Source organism: Argentina silus (genome assembly GCF_951799395.1).
Source record: "Argentina silus genome assembly, chromosome: 4".
In the NCBI taxonomy this organism is placed as follows: Eukaryota; Metazoa; Chordata; class Actinopteri; order Argentiniformes; family Argentinidae; genus Argentina; species Argentina silus.
In genome coordinates, this window is record NC_139658.1 from 6,683,342 (window position 1) to 6,702,720 (window position 19,379).

Consider the following 19,379-nt stretch of genomic DNA (forward strand, 5'->3'; position numbering starts at 1 on the left):
GTACATCTTTGTAAGGAGCAGAATTGGGTTCAAATAGTATTTAAAAAGTACTAACTATTTAGAATTTAAATGATTTAAAATACCTTAAGTGTGCTTGATTGTGTTTGCCTGGTGCAGTTGAACCAATGGAATAGTCCCAAAAGTGCTAACCCTGCCCATCTGGCACTCCAGGTAGGCTCAGGCAAACGCTCAAAGTATTTGAAAGGATTTCAAATACTATTTGACCCAGGTCTGGTAAGGAGTCAGAGTCAGGTACAGGTATGCAGGAGTGTTATTATGGGGGATTCATGTCTGGAGGGAATGGTAAAAACCGCAAAAAAGCTTTATTGCATCTATTATTAAAACACAGTAATCTTAAAAAAAAAATCAAAGCATAACAGCGTAATCTTGTGAATGTGAATTTGAACGCTTCAGTACATACTGTACATTCTGATATAGTATATTGCATATCAGAATGTTGCTGAGTGTATGCATGTACTGTAGTGCCTTCTTTGACATGTGTCTGGTGACTTTAAACATCTTCCTTCTCTGTGCATGTGCTGAGAAGGAGAGGAGGATATTGTAGGTATGTATTACAAACAATATCTTACAGAACCAGTATAGAATCATACTGTACCTCTAAAACCAGAACCAGTATAGAATCATACTGTACCTCTAAAACCAGAACCAGTATAGAATCATACTGTACCTCTAAAACCGAGGCATTTACATTGTATTAGTTCTGCCATGTCACCCAGTCGACACACTGTTGCTTCCTGTTTAAACTGGACAGCCTCTCTGGACCCACTAGACCCACGCAGTGCCACATTGGTGGTGCACACAAAACGTGTGTTTGATGCAGTACCATTCCTCATTCCATTACAATGAGCCCATCCTCCAATTTCTACCTCCGCCAGCCTCCACTGGTATCACTGTTCTGTTGTGCTGTGGTGGGACGGCAGAGGCTCGGCTGTCCCTGACATTAACCAGCACCTGTTTCCCCACAGTGTGGAGTACTGTAGAGTCAGTGTTAAAGTGTGTAAAGTGGGTCAGGTTGTTCTCAATAGGGGGACCTTGGGGGAAGATGCTGGTGAGAGAGGAGCACAATGTTTTTGTGCCAATTGAAACTACTGGGGATATGGTTCAGGTTTCGCTCCTCAGCAGAGCACAGAGTTGTTTTTCCAACTGCTGCATGCTTGCCTGCCTGCCTGCCGCCATGAGTGCTAGTGGTGACATTTGTCATGAGGCAAGAAATACACTGGCTGTAATGATGAGAGGACAGTATCACTCTCCCTGGAGTGTCTTTCATTGTTGAGGACACAGATGCTGAGAATGAGAATAGTCTGTTCTGTTGTTGTATTAAATACCCATATCAAATGTGAAACAATAGTGCGACAAAGGGTGGACAAACTGGCAGAACTCATTGTTTTGATACAATAATAGAATGCCATCTAGAATTATTACTTTGTAGCTGCAGTAGCAGTTTGCTATGGTCTTATCATGTCCATTTCTTGGCTGGAGAATGACTGCTTGCTCACCGTATCCACTTGCTTTGGACAGAGGAATTGGAGGAGGGAGAGGAGGAGGAGTTGGAGGAGGAGGTGGAAGCAGAGGAGGTAGAGGAGATGGAGGTGGCAGATACTACTGCTTAAGCTCAGGCTTGCACGCCAGCATGGTAACACTGATAATTGTACAGATGCTGGTATACTACACGCTTCATGAACCTCTATTGGCTCACACACACACACACACACACACACACACACACACACACACACACACACACACACACACACACACACACGCTGGGACTAGTGAAACATTATCAGTAACAAACATACAGTAACAATGTGAGCATCGATGGAGGCTGCTGGAGGTAGAAATTGGAGGACAGGCCCATTGTAATGAATGAAATGGAATGAGGAATGGTATCATATGTGTTTGATACCATTCCTCATTTCACTCCATGCTTTACTGTACAATGGGCCCGTCCTCCGATTTCTGTCTCCACCAACCTCCACTGATTTACTGTATACTGTACATAGTCTCCCCTAGTGGGATTACTTGGGATTATTTTATAAACAAAATTAAGATATAGTACAGTGGTTAAGTGTTAAAAGCTTGAGTGTTCAGTGAATTGGGTGGGTCCTTGTACTAATCTTCTCCGCCCTGGGGTGAAAGAGAGAAAGAGAGAATGATTGCACTCATGGCTGACTGACTCTCTCTCTCTCTCTATAGGGGATCAGGAGGAAAGCAATGAGCCAGGTATGAACACACATGGACACACCTGTTTTGACAACTTTTACAGACTAAACTAGAAGATCTAAAGCCTGATATGCTGGTCATAAGTCTATGACCCACAGGCTAAATACCTCTATGGCTTCATCCAATCCAGCTACTGGTTTACTTACGTGAAGGGACTTGTTGAGTGCAGAGAAGTTCGATATGGATCAGACCTGCTGGGCCACAGACATTACCACAGACATTACCACAAATACTTATTATATTAATACTTATTAATACTTTATTATTATTTGGGGTGTGCTTGGTTGAGCTTGGACTTTTTCTTTTGCAGCATGGCTATTGGTTACATTATACTGTAAACTAAATCAAAATAAATTTGTGTCTAACTTAGGCCTTTGGGTAGGACCTGACCTCATGGTTCATAAATGACCATGTATAGATTCAATAATAACCTATGAATTACATCACTGTCTCTTTGATTACCCAGTACAAGCCAGCTAAATACCGTAAAGTGCTACTGACATGTATTTGGTCTGATCTGGCTGATCTGAATAAGAAGCAGCCAGCACACCCAGACCCAGGGGAGACCTTGTGGCTAGCCGAGTGTGTGTGTGTGTGTGTGTGCGTGTGCGTGTGCGTGTGCGTGTGCGTGTGCGTGTGCGTGTGCGTGTGTGCGTGCGTGCGTGCATGCGTGTGTGTGTGTGATTCTGAAGGGTGATTCAGCGCTGTCCCCTCTGGGCTTCCGTAGGCACAGCTCTATTTCAGTCTCTTTTCGCTGCACCTTTTCACATGGCTGTCATAGTCGACCTTGTATTGACCCTGAATGTCCTCTTTTACCAGATGCTGGAGAGGAACATGAAGGAGGTATGGAAGGGAGTATAGCAATACTTGGATCTGAGAGGAGTTTGTTGGTGTGAAAGAGAAAAAGTGATATTTTGATATTTCATTGTGTCATTTTGCTCCCTTTCTCAATCACTGGGGATACAGAGGAAGCAAAGAAAAAAACTAAGTAAGTTAACTGAATGGAAATTAAAAAAAAAACATAACTCAAACCCAAAGAGTTTTAGGAGCTCAGATCAAAGTATTGATTGTTATATCCTCTTCAGATCAGTCTTCATGCCCAGCCTAGTGCCTCCCAAAATCCCAGATGGAGATAAAGTGGACTTTGATGTGAGTATGTGTAACAGAGATGGTGGTTCAGAGTCCGTGCTGGCATGAAGAGTAACCTTGCCTAGGCTTTAGCTTAGTGGGCTAACATGGTATTGGGTGTGGACCAGCAGACCCGGGTTCCAACCCCAATGGTAACATATGAGTGTCCCTTTTGGTTGGAGGAGCTGACCTGGCCTTAACCGTGCCTGCCCATGCCTGTCCTCCCTTCCTCCCTCCCTCTCTACAGGACATCCACCGCAAGCGTATGGATAAGGACCTGACTGAGCTCCAGACTCTGATCGAGGCCCATTTCGAGAGCCGCAAGAAGGAAGAAGAGGAGCTCACCAACCTCACTGATAGGATTGTGAGATACAGTATTGAACCTCTGCCGTTGTGCTGTTGTGTTAAGTTCACATACTGGTTGAATGCTTGGTTGGGATGAGAGAGAGCTGGCTACTAAAATGATACTATATTCCCAATGCACCTGTGGATCTCAGGAGAAGCGCAGGTCTGAGAGAGCAGAGCAGCTGAGAATACGAACGGAGAGAGAGAAGGAACGCCAGAATAAAATCAATGTGAGTATTGCCATAAGAACACACAGAGACGGGTGAATGCAGAAATATAAGAATAGTATTTTATACTGTATATTAGATTAGATTATATGAGATTAGATACAACTTCATTGTTCATCCAGGGATGGAAGTTTTTATTTGGCATCACCGCCGGTTACATGAAATATAAAACCATCGTCATCATTGGTCTTCTTACACAACAAACAGTACACATTTAAAGGGAGCCTGACATAGAATTTAAATCCTGTTGTGCCTAATCACTGCCCATATAGCACCTGCCCAATATAAATACACAACCATCACATGTTCAAGAGGCCAACAGTATGTTGTGTCTGTGTGGGTAGTCACTGGGCAGCATGGAGAACTGTACATGAATAGAGAATATGACAGCTGTGGTATTTATTGGCCAATTTATTGGCCCATTTCTTTCACTATAACCAGGAGGAGAAGGCACGGAAGGAGGAAGAAGAAGCAAAGAAGAAAGCCATTGACGACGCCAAGAAAAAGAAGGTCCTCACCAGCTTTGGATACATACAAAAGGTACCAAAAATGGCCGTACTTAAAAGACAAGTCATATAATAATATACTGGTAGTTAAATGACTAATAATCAACACTAATACATGTACTTCTCATGACAACCACAGTCAGAGAAACGGGGTGGGATGAAAATGCAGACAGAGAGAGAGAAGAAGAGGAAGATCTTAAATGATCGACGTAAGGAGCTGAGTATTGATCACCTGAAAGAGGACAAACTCAGGTAAAGACTGAGAAGAACATGGCACTAGTATACTGTTACATTTACTAGAACATTCTCCAACCAGCTACTGTTGTGTTCGTATTCAAATGTTACACTACTCCAGACCAGATCAATGACTGGCCTTGCATAATGCTTCCGATGTCCAGTTAACCATTGAAAATTACTTTTCTTATCCCTCTCCCCCAGAGATAAGGCGACTGAAATGTTTAAGTGGTTACATCAACTGGAAGCGGAGAAATTTGAGCTTCAGTACCGATACTCACACCAAAAATATGAGGTGAGATCACTGAACGTCTTTTCAATCAAGACATTGTCTATCCAACTGAAAGAAGCTTATGAGGAGAAAAGCTAAGATCTAGTATTGTGAGATCTGAAGAAATTCACACACAGTGCATAATACGCACCAGGGGATGGAGGCCCGTCCTCCAATTTCTATATCCACCCGCCTCCTCTGACACACACATACTTAGTTAACACAAGCCTCACCCACAATTGGAGCTCACCCAAACATGAAGTAGTGCAGGGAAAACATGCCAAAGACATTCTGTTTACGTTCAAAACTATGCCTTTCACAGGTCACTGTGCTGAGGAACAGAGTCAGCGATCATCAGAAAAAGTAAGTATAATTGAAGTGACACGCACACACACAAACACACACGTTTTTTGTTTTCAAGACTATACATTTGTTTTTTTCCCCATTAGTTTCCCATCAGTATAGTCAGAATTATTTTCTAATTATTTTCGAAAACTATTTTATATATTTTAGTGACAATTTAGTGAATATTCAATGTACTGTGAGTCTTCAGTGTGAACAGAAATAGTGAATGTAGCATTTCTTCTCTATAAAACCCAAATATTTGGCCTAGTGTCCTTTCAGCAGTGAGACAGCTGTCGATAATACCCTACTAAGACTGATAAGCCTGTCCCGATGAAGAGGCTCACCTTGTGCCTCATCAAGTTTCCACCTTGTCCCTCCCATCTCTCCACTCCCTGTGCTGCTCCCAGTCATTTGAAGTGTCTCCGGCTCCAATGACAGCTGGCAGCAGCTGACCCTCAGATGGGTTGGAGCTTGCTGGTCACACCCATCACACCAGGGTTAGAACAACAAATGGCAGGGAAAGAAAGGTATCTCAGAGCAGGGCAGGCTGGGGCACCTGAACAATAAATGCAAAGCCATACACACACACACACACACACACACACACACACACACACACACACACACACACACACACACACACACACACATACACACACACACACACACACACACTATCAACTACCCCACACACATCATGGGGGATGGAGCGCCCCAAATAGCTCATGTAGGCTGAATGTTGAAGGGTTTGATCTGCCATTGTAGCCCTCAAGCTCTGATGAAAAATAATTAAATTACCTTTATATTCACTAGCCTGAGCATGTCAGTAATGAATGCAGCAAGCAGACAAATTGTATGAACTGTATGAAATCAGATATCATGAGAGAATAGGCCCTGCATGGTCCCACAGTATATCAACTTTATTGGAGTTGAAGTAGCTAGTTTCAGACTTGCAACAGCTTGAATGTGCACTACCAGTACTTCTATAACTGCATTCCTAATCTAAACATTGTGTACCAGATGTATCAGGAATCTGGGATCTGGGAATTTCTCACTGTTGTAGCCTACAGTTTTGTAATAGGGATGGTATTATCAGCATTAGGCTACGACAGGATTACTCACCAGAGTGGCTACATAAAATGGCTGGGCACTAACTCTCAAGCTCTATGCCATTGTAAATCCCTATCTCATGGCAGGCAAATTTTAACAGCTTTTACTAGCTATTCCCTAAGAGGCATCACATTCAAACACCCAGCCAAAGGAACATCTAGCTGCTGGCTAAAAATGCCAGTGGCAAAGAAACACTAGGCCTATAAAATGCCAGCGGGATACAAGCACTCAAGCACAAGCACTCAAGAGGCTCTGTGGCATATAATTACATTATACTGAAGATTAGGATCAGAGGGCAAAGCAGGCACAGGAGTAGACTGTAGTTGGGATTCACACCAAGAGTCTACAGTGACAAGTTGCTCTTCAGCAGTGGCACCCACCCATGCACACACACACACAAGGATTACGAAAATAAACAATCTTTTTGTTTATTTTAGGAATCATTGGTTTTCAGTACTGTACCTATAAGGTGTTGGGTTACCCACTCATACCTTGCGGTTCTAGTCTTTCAAATGTACTAATTATGTGGGTTCAGTATGGATTATTGTGAGCTTGTAGTTTGGTTGACCAAGCCCTGTTCACCTTCTCTCTCCTCTCAGTACGAAGGGTGCTAAGATCAAACGAGGCCTTAGGAAGTAATGTATCCAAAAGGACCCTGGGACAAACACACCACCATGCCACTTTGACCCTAGGACACCCTCACCATGCTAGAGACAAGAAACACTTGTGTGACAGATGAAACGTTCATATCAAAAATATTTACTGTATGATAATTTGGTTGGTTATCAAGAAACAAATGAGAATAAAATAAACATGAAAAAATCTGAGTTTCAAAGTCTCTCTGGCTGAATCAGCACATATGGCTGGGAAAGAGGATATTTTCAGCGACATTATTTGGACACAATTCTGAACACAACCTGTATCCTTTGATGCAAAACAAAGTCACTCACCTGACAGTAGGGCACATTCTTAGCAGTGACAACTATGCTGCAGCAATGTGCTGGTTAAGGTGAGGTGTTTGTAAGTTAGGAGGAAAATGTTGGCTCTTGTTTGTTTGTATTACATGTAGGTATTTGTGGTGCATCATCATCTGACTACAAGGTCTGAAACTGAATATTGCACTGTAACTGTCATGATATTCTGGGTTGGCCGGTCTGATGTTGAAGAAGACAATTCAACTCGAAAAAGAAGTTCCTGAAGAAAGAAACTTCATGGGCTTGCAAAGTCTTATGTTGGTAGTTGAATTGTGTTGAGATGTCAAGCTTAAAATATGAAAAAGGGGATACGTTTTGAAATATTCCCATTCAGAGCGAATGGTCATAGGAATAAATAGGATTTCAGGCAAATTCGAGTACAGCTCAAAAAATATAAATGGTATGAAAATGTTTTTTCAAGATACACAAGTCTGGGCATTTAAAAGTTGATTTGAAGTTAATAGGTTAAGCGGTTTAGGTTGTGCACGCGGTGGTATAGACATGAATAGGATTTAATGCAAATTTGAGTCAAGCTCAAAAAGTGTAAATAGTATCAACAATCTAAATAGACATTTTTTAAGTGGAGTCAGTCTACTCATACAGATAGATACAGTAGATAGATAGCTTTGGATAGTTCAGTGGAGTGGGTCGAGAGTTGGTTGGTTAAGTGGTGTGTGTGTGATGGTGCTTAGAATATTGTTTTCTCTCTCTCTCTCTCTCTCTCTCTCTGAATTGGTGGGAACCTGGCAAAATATTACATTAGATTCATTAAAAGATTAACCACACCTTGCTTTATTGTAGATGTTGGTGCCAAAGTCGTGATATGTTGGTTTGGTTTTATTGCCAGGAAACATCTTTAATTGGATGCCATCTTGAAGGGTTACAGTTTGACAAGTACAACATTGTGACAATGTAGCAATTGTTCTTTGGTGAGTGTGCCTTCTTTGGTATACATTAAAGCTAACCGTATATTTACAGCTAATACTGTAGCTCAAACATGTTTCTGTCACTAGATGAATTAATAAAAGCCAAAAACCAAAATCATTGAATAAAAGCTAGGCCTTACCCAACCACAAATCCATACATTCAACCTAACCACATCATGCTATTGTACTAATAGCTCTGGCTTGTAATCCCACAACATAAATCAACAGGGTGGAGTACTGAGTGTGACGGGCTGGCAATCTGCCCACAAGACATACACGAGTGTATATGCCCCAACATACTAGAGCGTGACAAGACAACACCTGAGAGAAGTGCTATACGGCACAAGGTAAGCTTAAAAGGAAGCCAGGGGTGGGGCGCTTAGTGGCGTAATGCACATACCATGAAACCGCAAGGTTCCTGGTTTGATTCCGTCCCTCGACACGTCTTGCATGTCATCCCTCCTCTCTCTCCCATACTTCCTGTCAGTCTCTACTGTCTCTATCCCAATGCAGCAGAAATGCCCTAAAAACATATTTTAAAAAATAATAAAAGGAAACCAGGGGTGTGTCTGCTGCATTACAAGCTGCTTATGTACTGTAGGTGTATGTAGATTCCTTATAATGCTAATGGTGACGAGATCATTTCAGAACGTAATCCTTTCCCTCATGCGTCATCAGTAATGTTAAAGGGGAAAAAAACGGAGAATAAGATTCAGTCTTAGAAACTCTTTTGAAGGCAAAGCGCTAGGTCAGTTTTATTGAAGCTTCACTGCGGACAATTCATGACAATGAAATAAAGTCACTCAAACAATAAGATTAGATTAGATTAGATTAGATTCAACGTTGTTGTCATTGTGCAGAGTACAAGTACGGAGACAACGAAATGCAGTTAGCGTCTAACCAGAAGTGCAAAAAAGCTATCCATTGAGATAGTAGAAATAGTAAATGAGCAAATAACTTCTTAGATACAAGAGACATACAATAATCATACTGCAAAATATCCCATCAGAATTTAAATATATACGGTAATGATTAAAGGTCATGGGACAAATTTAACCTAAACCATGCAGGCAGAGACAAAAGGAATTAATGTACTACAAGCAATAATGGTTCCCTTTAACACATACAGTACTGTAGCAGTGTATATAATGAGAAAATAACAAAAACATGACAAACCTACATTCATATCAAACTTTCTAACTCTCAGACAATACAAAACACTTAAACATATAAAATATATAAAACACTTTTTAATTATTATTATTATTATTTTTTAATATTGATGAATGCTGGAATAAACTAAACATATTAAAGTGATCTACAAATAATGACTCAGCTAAACGTAATGGACAGGCAATATCACAAACTTTGAATTTGGGTTTTGAAATCTAGACTCCTTTTGATGTGTTATGATAGTTGTAGAGTGCATTTCTAGCAGAGCGAATCTAGAGGATGTGCCATGGACTGCATCAGCCATCTCATTAGGTTATGACCTGAACAGACTTGTGTACGGCCGTGGTGATGGCATTCACAAAAGAATCCTTATTCATTCCTTGCTGTAACACAAAATATTAAATAGACATTAGACATTTACCCTCGATACCCGTCAAAGAATAAAGATACTTTATACAACAATGACAACAGTGCTTATCTCATGGCTGGTTTTTCAGTAAATGCTTGTGAAATAAAACTGAAACATCTACTGTAGCAACAAAATGAAGAGAAGAGATTGCGGCAGAACAGGTCTGAGAGAGTTACATGGTCAGTAGGACAAGAAGAGGCACACTCATTACTGGATAATAGCCATTTGTACTGTGTTTCATATGTCACTGTGTCTTTTTATTAATGTGTTTTAAATATGTGTCTTATGTATTTTATTGTTGTAAATGTCCATGCATGTCAGTGATATATTTTGCTGCCATGTGGGATCAATAAAGTAAAGCAAAGTAAAGTGAAAGTTACAATGTGCCAGTGCTACAGATAAGACCCTAGTGTCACTGGTGAGTGAACAAGAACCTGTATCACTAGATTCCTTGGTTGTACAGTGCAATTTCAGCACATCTTCTGTGCCTACTATGTCTAAACACACCATATGTTTATCCTCCCAATGAACACAACATAGCTAATCCTTCAACCATATCCTCTCTTCCTCTCTGTTCTACAAATACCTCAGTGAGGTGTTGGCTTTTGTGGTGAGAGAAGAAATAAGGGACTTTTGTCCTGAGGTGAGATATACAACACGTCTTGACACACCCTCCCAGATAGACAGACTACAGACAGATCTTTTCCACCATAGAGAGGTTCATTATAGTCGTATCACTCTCTCAGACAAGCTGAGTCATACTATGGGATGCCCAAATGAGTCATAAACAAAGACAGTACAGCAGAGTATGGGACCCATCTGAAATAATAGTTAGCATTCAGTAGGTTTAGCCTGCCTACTGACATCATGAAGCAATAGTCAAAAACAGACATTTTTCCAATCGAAGGGGAAATATCCCAGTATGTGCAGGAAGGACATTTGCATTTGCATCTAATTTACCTTTTTGAGAAAACTTTGAATATCCTTCTCTGACCAGAGGCTGTAAAGGAGCAGACCTGCAGCTTTGCTGGCTTTCGGGAGGTTCCTATCAGGAGAAAAATAATAATCCCTTTCAATTCATGAGTATTCATATTCATATAAATAATGACCTTCAATCTCTCTGTTGAAATGTTATTTGATACAGCCTGACATCTGAACACCAGGCCCCAGTCTAACTAGCCACATCTAGCAAATAATCTGCCCCCTAGCCTCTAACTTCTAGTCTCACCTGTTTCTGCTCAGGTCACTGAGTGAGTTGACCATGCTGTTGGTAAGCAGTCTCTTCCCCAGAGCAGGCTCCTTCAGCAGCAGGCTGTTGGCTGTCTGGCAGGCCATAGCCACTGTTTCATCAGACTCCTTCCCGGCCGTGGTCCCTGAGCTCAGGATACTAGCCAAGTCTGGGAGACTCTGCCGGGCTTCAATGAGAACACACATACATTTCATCAGGTCATACATGTTAATCTCCAGAAATGAGTATATACAGTAAAGTGTGGCTAACTAATCAAAATGCAACATGTTATTAAGTGTTCTTGATTCAAAGTAGTATTTTGCCTATAATCTGTGAATAATAAAATATCTTAACAGTTTTAAAACACCAAAATGTTTGTGTCTAGTTTTGGTTAGTATTCCCCTGTGAAAATAACATTCTACATTCCATGTTCCACAAGTACATCTGACCCTGCTCAAACCAAATCATAAGATGGTCTGCCACATGCAACAGGACTTGGACTCTTCAAGCTCACCCATGGAACTCTGTAGTCTCTGGTTCTTGGCCAGGTTTCCCAACAGGGCCACAGCACTCTTCTGCAGGTTAGGCTTAGGAGACTTCAGCAGGGGAGAGATGTAATGGAGGCCATTCAGCTTCTGCACAATGTTCTGGCTCATCACACTAGATACCTGTAGACACAGAGAGATACGATCAGGAGGAGAGATACGTCATTACCTGTCCCATTAGATGTTTACAATGCATTTAGGATAAAAGTAATCATACAAATGTAGTTTTACAAAAAATACAATGTATAATATTATTGTATTTATTGGTGTACTTGTCCTACAAAATCATTAAAGCCTTTCACAACACTCAAGAGAAAAATGAAAGGTTTAGATCTAAAGTCTGACACGGATCTTGTGCGTTACATAAAGGAGTGAGGGACAGAATGGTGCTCCTACTATGCCGTGGCCAGCAGTGAGGTTCTGCAGGGCTCCACAGCAGGCCTCCAGTGTGTCGTCTCTCTGGCTGGAGCCCAGCAGAGACAGGTAGCTCTGTAAGGTCTTGGAGTGGAAGAGCAAGCCTGCTCCTTTAGGGTGCTGCTCCTCTATCACTGGGTAGTCAAAGTGACTCTACACAACAGAGAGAAAGGAGAGCAAATAACAATTCAGTGGAGGAGATTACATTTCATATCAATTCAGTGTTCAGCAATATCGAGATTTTGAAAAATGTTTGTGCATAGTATCATAGATTTTGAAAAATCTGTTGTTACTTTGTATACTGTGCACAGTACGAATCCATCTACTATATTTATTTTCTTCTTTCTGCTGTATTTGGGCCTTGTGGGCTTTATAATTTATTTGATCTTACCTCCTGTTCCACCTGTTTGCTCTGTTGGCTGAAGCAGCCGATAGGACCAGTCTCTGTGTGGGCGTTAGCCCTGGAGGGGGTCTGGGCCAGGGCCGTGATCCTGCTGAAGAGGGCAGGTGCTTCGGCCTCCAGCTGGAAGGTCAGGTTGTGTAGGACACACACGCAGTTCTCCACAGACTGGCGGTCAGGGACAGAACAGGTTTGGTTAGTTTGGCATTGATAGAGGTGAGGTAGTGCAAGACACACACACACACACACGCGCACACACACACACACACACACACACACGCGCACACACACACACTTTAATTGGCATGATGTAACACACATGGTGCATGTGCATAGTATAATTCATACAACTCATGTCATATTAGGTTCCATGTTCCTTATTCCAGCTGTATAAGCACTAAACTCCATATACCATGCAATTGCCTAATTACTATGTAATAACATGTTAATACAATGTTACAAGAGTAATTACAGTGTTATTACATATGAAAGTACAATAAAATGCTCACCTTGTCATCTGGCCTGCCTGCAGCTACACAGTCCTGAACATAGCTGACCAGAGAGTCGATGAGGCCGCGGCACTTTCGCATGGCCTGCCTGTTGGCTTGCTTAGCACAGCTCAGGTTTCTGTTGGAGTGGATAGGAAGATCAGGTTTCTCTATTAGGACAGTCAAAGGAAAATGCCTGCTTTGTCTTGTCCCAGATTCAGGTAGGTTCATGGCAGGAAAGTTTGAGTGTGTCAGTGAAGGACAGGACCAAGCCTGTAGCATTAGGTGGAGTTTTTCTTTCTTTCTTTCAAACACAACACACATGAACTAAATACTGTGAACGCACACAGACACACAGACACACAAAGTGATGTTCCTCACCGCAGACATCCTGTGGCATGGTAGAAGATCTCAGGGTCCATGTTGTCATTGGCAATGTGGTCTGGTCCACCTGTGAAAGGCACAACCACCGTCCCCATGAGGACGGGCAGGGCACTCACCAGCTCTGGCTTCAGGCTGTCTGCAGACGACAGATTCCACAGCAGACCTGGAGGGAAAGTAAATATCAGATACTTGTGGCATAATCATTAACTCAAACCATCGCAATGGACAGTATATTGATCAAAACTGGCATGAGATCAATTCAACATATTTGAGCACACTGTTTACAGAACTCTCAGTACCAGTCAGAATGTGTTAAGTATATATATTTTTTTTAATACCATCAAAATATACTTCTATATTACTTCTATATATACTTTTATATAAGTGAATGTATAAGATTGATATCTTGACATGGAGGTGCTTCAGTCTATACCGGATGTGCCCCAATATTTGATAACATAAGTGAACATTTATTTAACACAGCATTTATTGAAAAGAAGAACAATGGCAAATGCAGAAAGACACTACCACATACTCAGACACAAGCACTTGAGAGTGTATCAGTGTGATTGACAGCAGGATTAAGATGGGAGTAGCTAGTGTCTGTGTCACAGAGGTGGTGCAATGCACCATGCTCTTATGATGAGTAACTTTGCCTAAACCCTGAAAAAGTGCAATAGCTCCCAACGCTTAGGGCTTCAGCTCAGCAGGCTAACAGCAGATCTGCACTGTACCTGTCAGCTGTTTCTGGGTCTCGGAGGAGTCGGTGTCCCTGAGCAGGGTGAGAGCATCTGTGATGCCTCCACAACGCAGCACCTCCTCTTTGTTGGCTTCATTTTTAAAGGCCAGGTTCCTGAGGGCAGCAGAGGCTGTCTGTTGGACCTGGGAGTAGGGGCTCTGGAGGAGCCTCACCAGAGGAGGGATCCCTTTGAGCTTGAACACCTGGGAAGACAGACCATACAGGTGGGGTCAGCATCACTAGGGTAGGCATATAGAGGATCAGCTTAGAGTTAAACAAGCCAACAGGACTCATCAATCATCTAGCCAACATCAATCAATCGATAGAAATTGATCAAATGTGACCAGAATCGAAATGGCCCAAGTAGCAAGCAGAAGCACAGTGTAAAAGTGTCAAGGAACAAGGTTCCTCAGTAGAGAGAGAGCAAGAGAGGTCCTCAGGAGGTTACTTCCTGTTTACCTCATTTTTGGTCTTGTCATCTGAGTAAGTGTTGTGCTGGATGAAGGAGGCACCACAGTTCTGGTAGTTCTCATCTTCACTGGAGAGGAACTCCACAGCCACCTTCAAAGTGATATCAGCCATCTGGCCAGTGCTATGTGTCCTATTAGGAAAACCAAATATCAACATCTTATCACTTTGAGAATATGATTATGATATCGATATATATATAAACACAGATCATTTCACTCACCGTGCTTCACCCTTGCTCTTGGGTATAGATATCTTGGACTCATTAATGGAGTGGTTAGATGGGACAAACTGGCTGGTGACAAACTGGCTGTTCCTTTTTGTCTGACTTGCGCCATTCATGGTGATCTGAGAGGGGGGGCTGGAGAGAAACTGTGCTGGTTTGGAGCTGCGCTCAACCACAAAGACGTTGTTGTTGGACCTGTTGGACTGGAGGCGCCGGGCACGAGCTGAGGGCTGTCCCATGGTAAACTGGCCCAGATCAGGCTCGCTGCGGCTGGTGTTGCGTTGGCCAGTTGTTGCTCCCGGAGGGCTGATGGGGACAAAGCGACGGTCCCATTGGCTGGAGCTGCTCATGTTCCTCTGGACGACGGGACCTTTAGAAGTGAGAACCCTCCGGTTAAGGTTCTTCTCCTGGCTGAGCTGGAGAACCAATGAATGATAAAGTTACATTACAAGTAGGGTCACTGTAATACTTTCACTTGCAATCATGCATCATCAGGAGGACAGGTGGGTACATAGTGTCATGAATGTGACTGTTTTTCTCACCAGCTGATGCTGAAGAAAAACCATTTAATGAAAAAGCCCATTGATTCTCAATTAGTTCCAGGAGTTTATACTGTTGATAAACCTTCACTGTGGTCAAAAACATGAAGACGATTTGGAGTACCTTTGTGTGTTATGAGAAAGAACAATATTAAGATGCGTCATGGCAATGAGTCAGGGGTGAGTATGGGAAGTTCTCAAGATCGTGCTCATGGGTGAGTGGCTTGGACTTAACAACCATAGAATTTCTATGAAAACACTCCCTAGATAGACATCTGGTGCTATGATGACTGGACACCTCAGATGGCAACACCCTGCTGCGGGTAAAGAGTCATCTACAACACCTGCCCTGGTCTCAGACTAACTACCCCCTCAGACTAAGCTATAAGATGCCAGTCGGAACCAAAATGGGTTCTTCAGAGCGATGCTTCTTTCATGAACCATCTACTCTAGGCTGAGGTAGCCAAGTGATGCTGTAGGAAAACCATTTAATTAAATCGCCATTGATTCTCAATTAATGCCAAAAGTGTTTACAGCTGATAAACCTTCACAGTGGTCAAAAGCTCAAAGAACAGTATTGCTTCTTTGAAGATGAATATAATATGGGAGAGAGTACATAATATGAAACACTCCATACCGTTTTGGAGTGGCCATTTCCATTAAAGCCTAATGTGAAGGCACTTCCATTGAAATTGGCTGGTAGAGATGAGAACGAATCCGTGAACACACTGGTGTATTGAGGACCTATAGAGAGAAAAGTGAGAGGTGGTGACTCGAACTCTGCGGTTATACTGTTTAGCCTATTTTGAGTTTCTTTACACTGTAAAACGTTGGGTGTGCAGTTGTTCTTCATTCCCACATGCTACGCTTTCTTGGATATGACTGGAATTAAGGGCTTGTGGTGGCAGGTCTACAATTTGAAATCTACCGTGATGTAGTACTAGAATCTTATTTTCTCCAATCAATCATCAAGAATGCAATGGTGGAGGAATACCATACAGACTAATGCCCTTTATAAATTGGGTTAAGAGAAATATGTGATCTGATTGGCTTTACATTATTATACAGTTATTATTACTTTCATGTTTATTTGTGTGTTATTTGAATGTTTGCTAAAATAAATAGACTGGTTCAATTGATGGGCTATAACATTTGTTCATGAAGAAGGCTTGTAACTAAAAATGTAAATAAAATGTAAATAAAAATGAAAATACAATTTATTCTGTGTAACATTATTGAACATATTTCCTAACATGATCAAACATTAAAGGGCAGTTTTTGGTAAACAGCTGAGGAATGGAGCTGGAGAAATGTAACCACTCTAAAATTCATAGATTGAGCTATGGATGCATCTCCACGATATAAACATTATAGTGTTAAGCGTGTTTTGAAGCTATACAGTGTTTGTTTACAATTCCATTATGATTACAGAACTGATTAATCGGCAGTAGAAATAAAACAATGTAAATAAACTTATATTCTTCAAGAATCAATGGCTATAATTAATTTAAAAGTAAAAAACATGATCGACCAATCCCAGATTGCCCCTTTAAATTAGTAGCTTTATTTATCTAATCATACATTTACATATTTATATAGTTGACTTACTCGTAGAGGGCAGTGTTCCAGATCCATTTTTAATGTACTTCGACCTCGTCCTCTTGATGGTTTGTACCTGCTCCAAAACACGCTGGCGACCGGAATGAAACTTGTTCAGACCAAGCGTTGTGTCCTCAACATTACCAATGGACATGGCAGACTTCAGCGGGTCAAGCGTCATGATGGAAATTCTTCTTTCGGAGCTGTTTCCCACACTGCACTGTCTGCTGCTGACTCCGCTCTGCACAGGTGACTAGTGTCGTTTTTGGAAGTAATCTAGTATGAAAGCACCGTTCCGTGCCCTGCCCTGCCCTGCCCCGCCCTGCCCCCTTGCCCTAAGCGATATGGACCACGCCCTCAATACAACAGGAGGTTGAAAGCAATGGTGAAAGTGAGTTTTAGGTGAGGTGTGGGTTTGCATTGGCAACAGTTGAGGCATCGCGTGTGCGTATCTGTCAATCCATGGTGCATTACCTGCCAATGTGATTAACAAGTAAAAGCTCACTGTCGCGGATGGCTGCCCTAGAGCCTACCAGCAGGGCAAGATCCAAGATGCGTGGTAAACAGCAAAAACATTAACCTATACCTAAAAAACTAACATTGCCTCATTCCGGCGTAATATTTGACTGTGTCCTCTGTTACTATGTATTGTATTTGCTTAGTCTCGAAAGGAGAAAAATAAACTGCCTTATGAATATAATATGTATCATAATAACACATTTAGCATGATAGCCGTTTGCGTAATAATACTATTACAAAACATTGCATAATTGGAAAATATTGTATAAACATGTAAACCATTGCATCATAAAACATAATAAAACATCCTCATGAGAGGTTCAGCTACACCAAGCACTGCTTTCATTAAAAAGTCAAGTTGCTGCATTCATAGACAGCTGAATCATCTCAGTCTGGATCAGTGGTTCCCTCAGATGTTTTCTTAGGCAGGACAGAGAGGCCTCCAGGGTTTCCATTACCAACATTGTCTATTGAGTTCTCTAAACTGTAAACCAACTGTATATCAAGTTCTATAAGCCAACCCTGCCTATTGAATGTTGGTCAATATTGACATATTGACATACTGTGTACTCAAAACCCATCTTTTTAAACTTGCTTTTAATCTTTAACTATTTTTATTGTTGTTTTTACTGACTGTGCTTTTGTTTTACTTTTTATTTATCTATATCCTTGTTCTCCATGGAATTTAATGTCTTTGAGTACTGAGAAAAGCGCTATACAAAATAAATGCCTTATTATTATTAGTGGGCTTGCTTCAGCAAGTCCAACTATTGTTATTGCTCATACTTATTCTCATTCTAACATTCTATCTATCTAATGTTCTATCGTTCCAACCTTATATCTTTCTGACCTTTCAACTACCTGGCCATCATCCTATCACCAGTCACTACTGCTTCACTCAGTATAACCCATACTGGTTAACCTCTTAATTGTTTTGATATTTCTATACCTCCCCTCTCCCATCTATCCATCCTCTCTTTCATCCATCCTTTCATCCATCCATCCAATCAACCAACCAACCAACCTATCTCACTTTCTTTCAACTGCCCAGAAAATCTTCATCAAGCCTGATGAAAAGCTTTCTGATACCTATTCAACTTTTCAGTTAACAATTAAGGTTTTTTTAACTCCAAAAACTCTCATCCGGTTAACCAACAAACTCTACCACTCTCTATCACTCGATCAACCAACTCTCTACCCACTCCACTGAAGTACCCCAGGCTCATCCTGTCTATTTATTTATCTATCTAACATTCTATTTTTTCTATCAACCAACCAACCAAACCATCTCTAACTTTATCTCTTACCTTAATAAGAATCTCACTTTCTTTCAACTACCCAGGAAATCAATCTATCGATCGAAACATCTTTAAACCGTTTCCACTACCAAAATAACACTTTGCAAGCCCACAAAGTTTCTTCTGGAACTTCTTTTTCTAGTTAAACATTGTTTTTTGTACACCTCTGGCTTTCACTGAAAGCCTTTTGAACAAGCACTCTTTCTGTTATCGAGTCTGGTATCTAGTCATTAATGAACCCATTTATTGGAGGGAGTTACAGTCAGACCACCCTCATATTTGATTGCACTGATGTGGCTCTCTAAATCAAAACATCAATTTCTGAAGAACAAATCAAGCAGTGATTATTATATTGTCCTACTCTGGGAAACACCCCATGCTGTTAAATCAAATAGTCAAATCGCAGGACAAAAGATTATGCAGCCTGTAAAAAATGCTAAATAATCTGTTCATGGAACAAAATGTAGGCCTATTTTGGCATGGCAAGATTAAAAAGGCATGTCATTGAGCCAACGCCAATTGTATTCACTGGCAAAATGCTATGATGCAAACAGAGCCAAAACAAGAGCCACACCCATGGGCACAGCTCGGTGCCCTCAAGAAGTAATGACAGTGGAGTTACTGTGGTTTGAAATGGTGC

General features: G+C 41.4%; 2 protein-coding genes across 3 annotated transcripts; one reads left to right on the top strand and one right to left on the bottom strand.

Annotated features, from left to right (window-relative positions):
• The first annotated feature begins 548 nt into the window (after positions 1–548).
• LOC310803558 (troponin T, cardiac muscle isoforms-like) lies at positions 549–7,105 on the top strand. Its single transcript, XM_083668386.1, has 12 exons — positions 549–565; positions 2,218–2,244; positions 3,064–3,087; positions 3,211–3,232; positions 3,330–3,393; positions 3,620–3,736; positions 3,870–3,947; positions 4,386–4,484; positions 4,590–4,702; positions 4,889–4,979; positions 5,278–5,318; positions 7,010–7,105. Exons 5-12 carry the CDS (start codon positions 3,340–3,342, stop codon positions 7,047–7,049), a joined length of 633 nt encoding a protein of 210 aa, XP_083524512.1. The 5' UTR covers positions 549–565; positions 2,218–2,244; positions 3,064–3,087; positions 3,211–3,232; positions 3,330–3,339; the 3' UTR covers positions 7,050–7,105.
• Positions 7,106–9,038: 1,933 nt separating this feature from the next.
• Positions 9,039–17,174, bottom strand: pkp1b (plakophilin 1b). 2 transcript variants are annotated; one of them, XR_014554194.1, is made up of 14 exons: positions 16,932–17,174; positions 15,961–16,067; positions 14,782–15,200; positions 14,550–14,691; positions 14,086–14,293; positions 13,349–13,514; positions 12,989–13,106; positions 12,471–12,647; positions 12,062–12,232; positions 11,635–11,788; positions 11,121–11,307; positions 10,853–10,937; positions 9,409–9,866; positions 9,039–9,367 (listed from the first exon to the last, which is right to left on the bottom strand). XR_014554194.1 is itself a non-coding variant. In XM_083668997.1 (13 exons), exons 1-13 carry the CDS (start codon positions 17,101–17,103, stop codon positions 9,792–9,794), a joined length of 2,181 nt encoding a protein of 726 aa, XP_083525123.1. In that variant the 5' UTR covers positions 17,104–17,174; the 3' UTR covers positions 9,039–9,791. The 2 variants fall into 2 exon arrangements, 1 of the variants encoding a protein (XP_083525123.1); XM_083668997.1 differs by having other exon boundaries at positions 9,039–9,866.
• Between the last annotated feature and the right edge of the window lie 2,205 nt (positions 17,175–19,379).

Bases quoted from the DNA above. Each gene is read 5' to 3' on its own strand.
- LOC310803558 (XM_083668386.1), top strand. From the start codon at position 3,340: ATGCCCAGCCTAGTGCCTCCCAAAATCCCAGATGGAGATAAAGTGGAC. The intron at 3,394-3,619 runs GTGAGTATGTGT...CCCTCTCTACAG, and splicing joins GAGATAAAGTGGACTTTGAT to GACATCCACCGCAAGCGTAT. The intron at 4,485-4,589 runs GTACCAAAAATG...TGACAACCACAG, and splicing joins GCTTTGGATACATACAAAAG to TCAGAGAAACGGGGTGGGAT.
- pkp1b (XM_083668997.1), bottom strand. From the start codon at position 17,103: ATGACGCTTGACCCGCTGAAGTCTGCCATGTCCATTGGTAATGTTGAG. The intron at 13,515-14,085 runs GTACAGTGCAGA...CTTTCCCTCCAG, and splicing joins GACCCAGAAACAGCTGACAG to GTCTGCTGTGGAATCTGTCG. The intron at 13,107-13,348 runs GTGAGGAACATC...CCACTCCAACAG, and splicing joins CATGCCACAGGATGTCTGCG to AAACCTGAGCTGTGCTAAGC.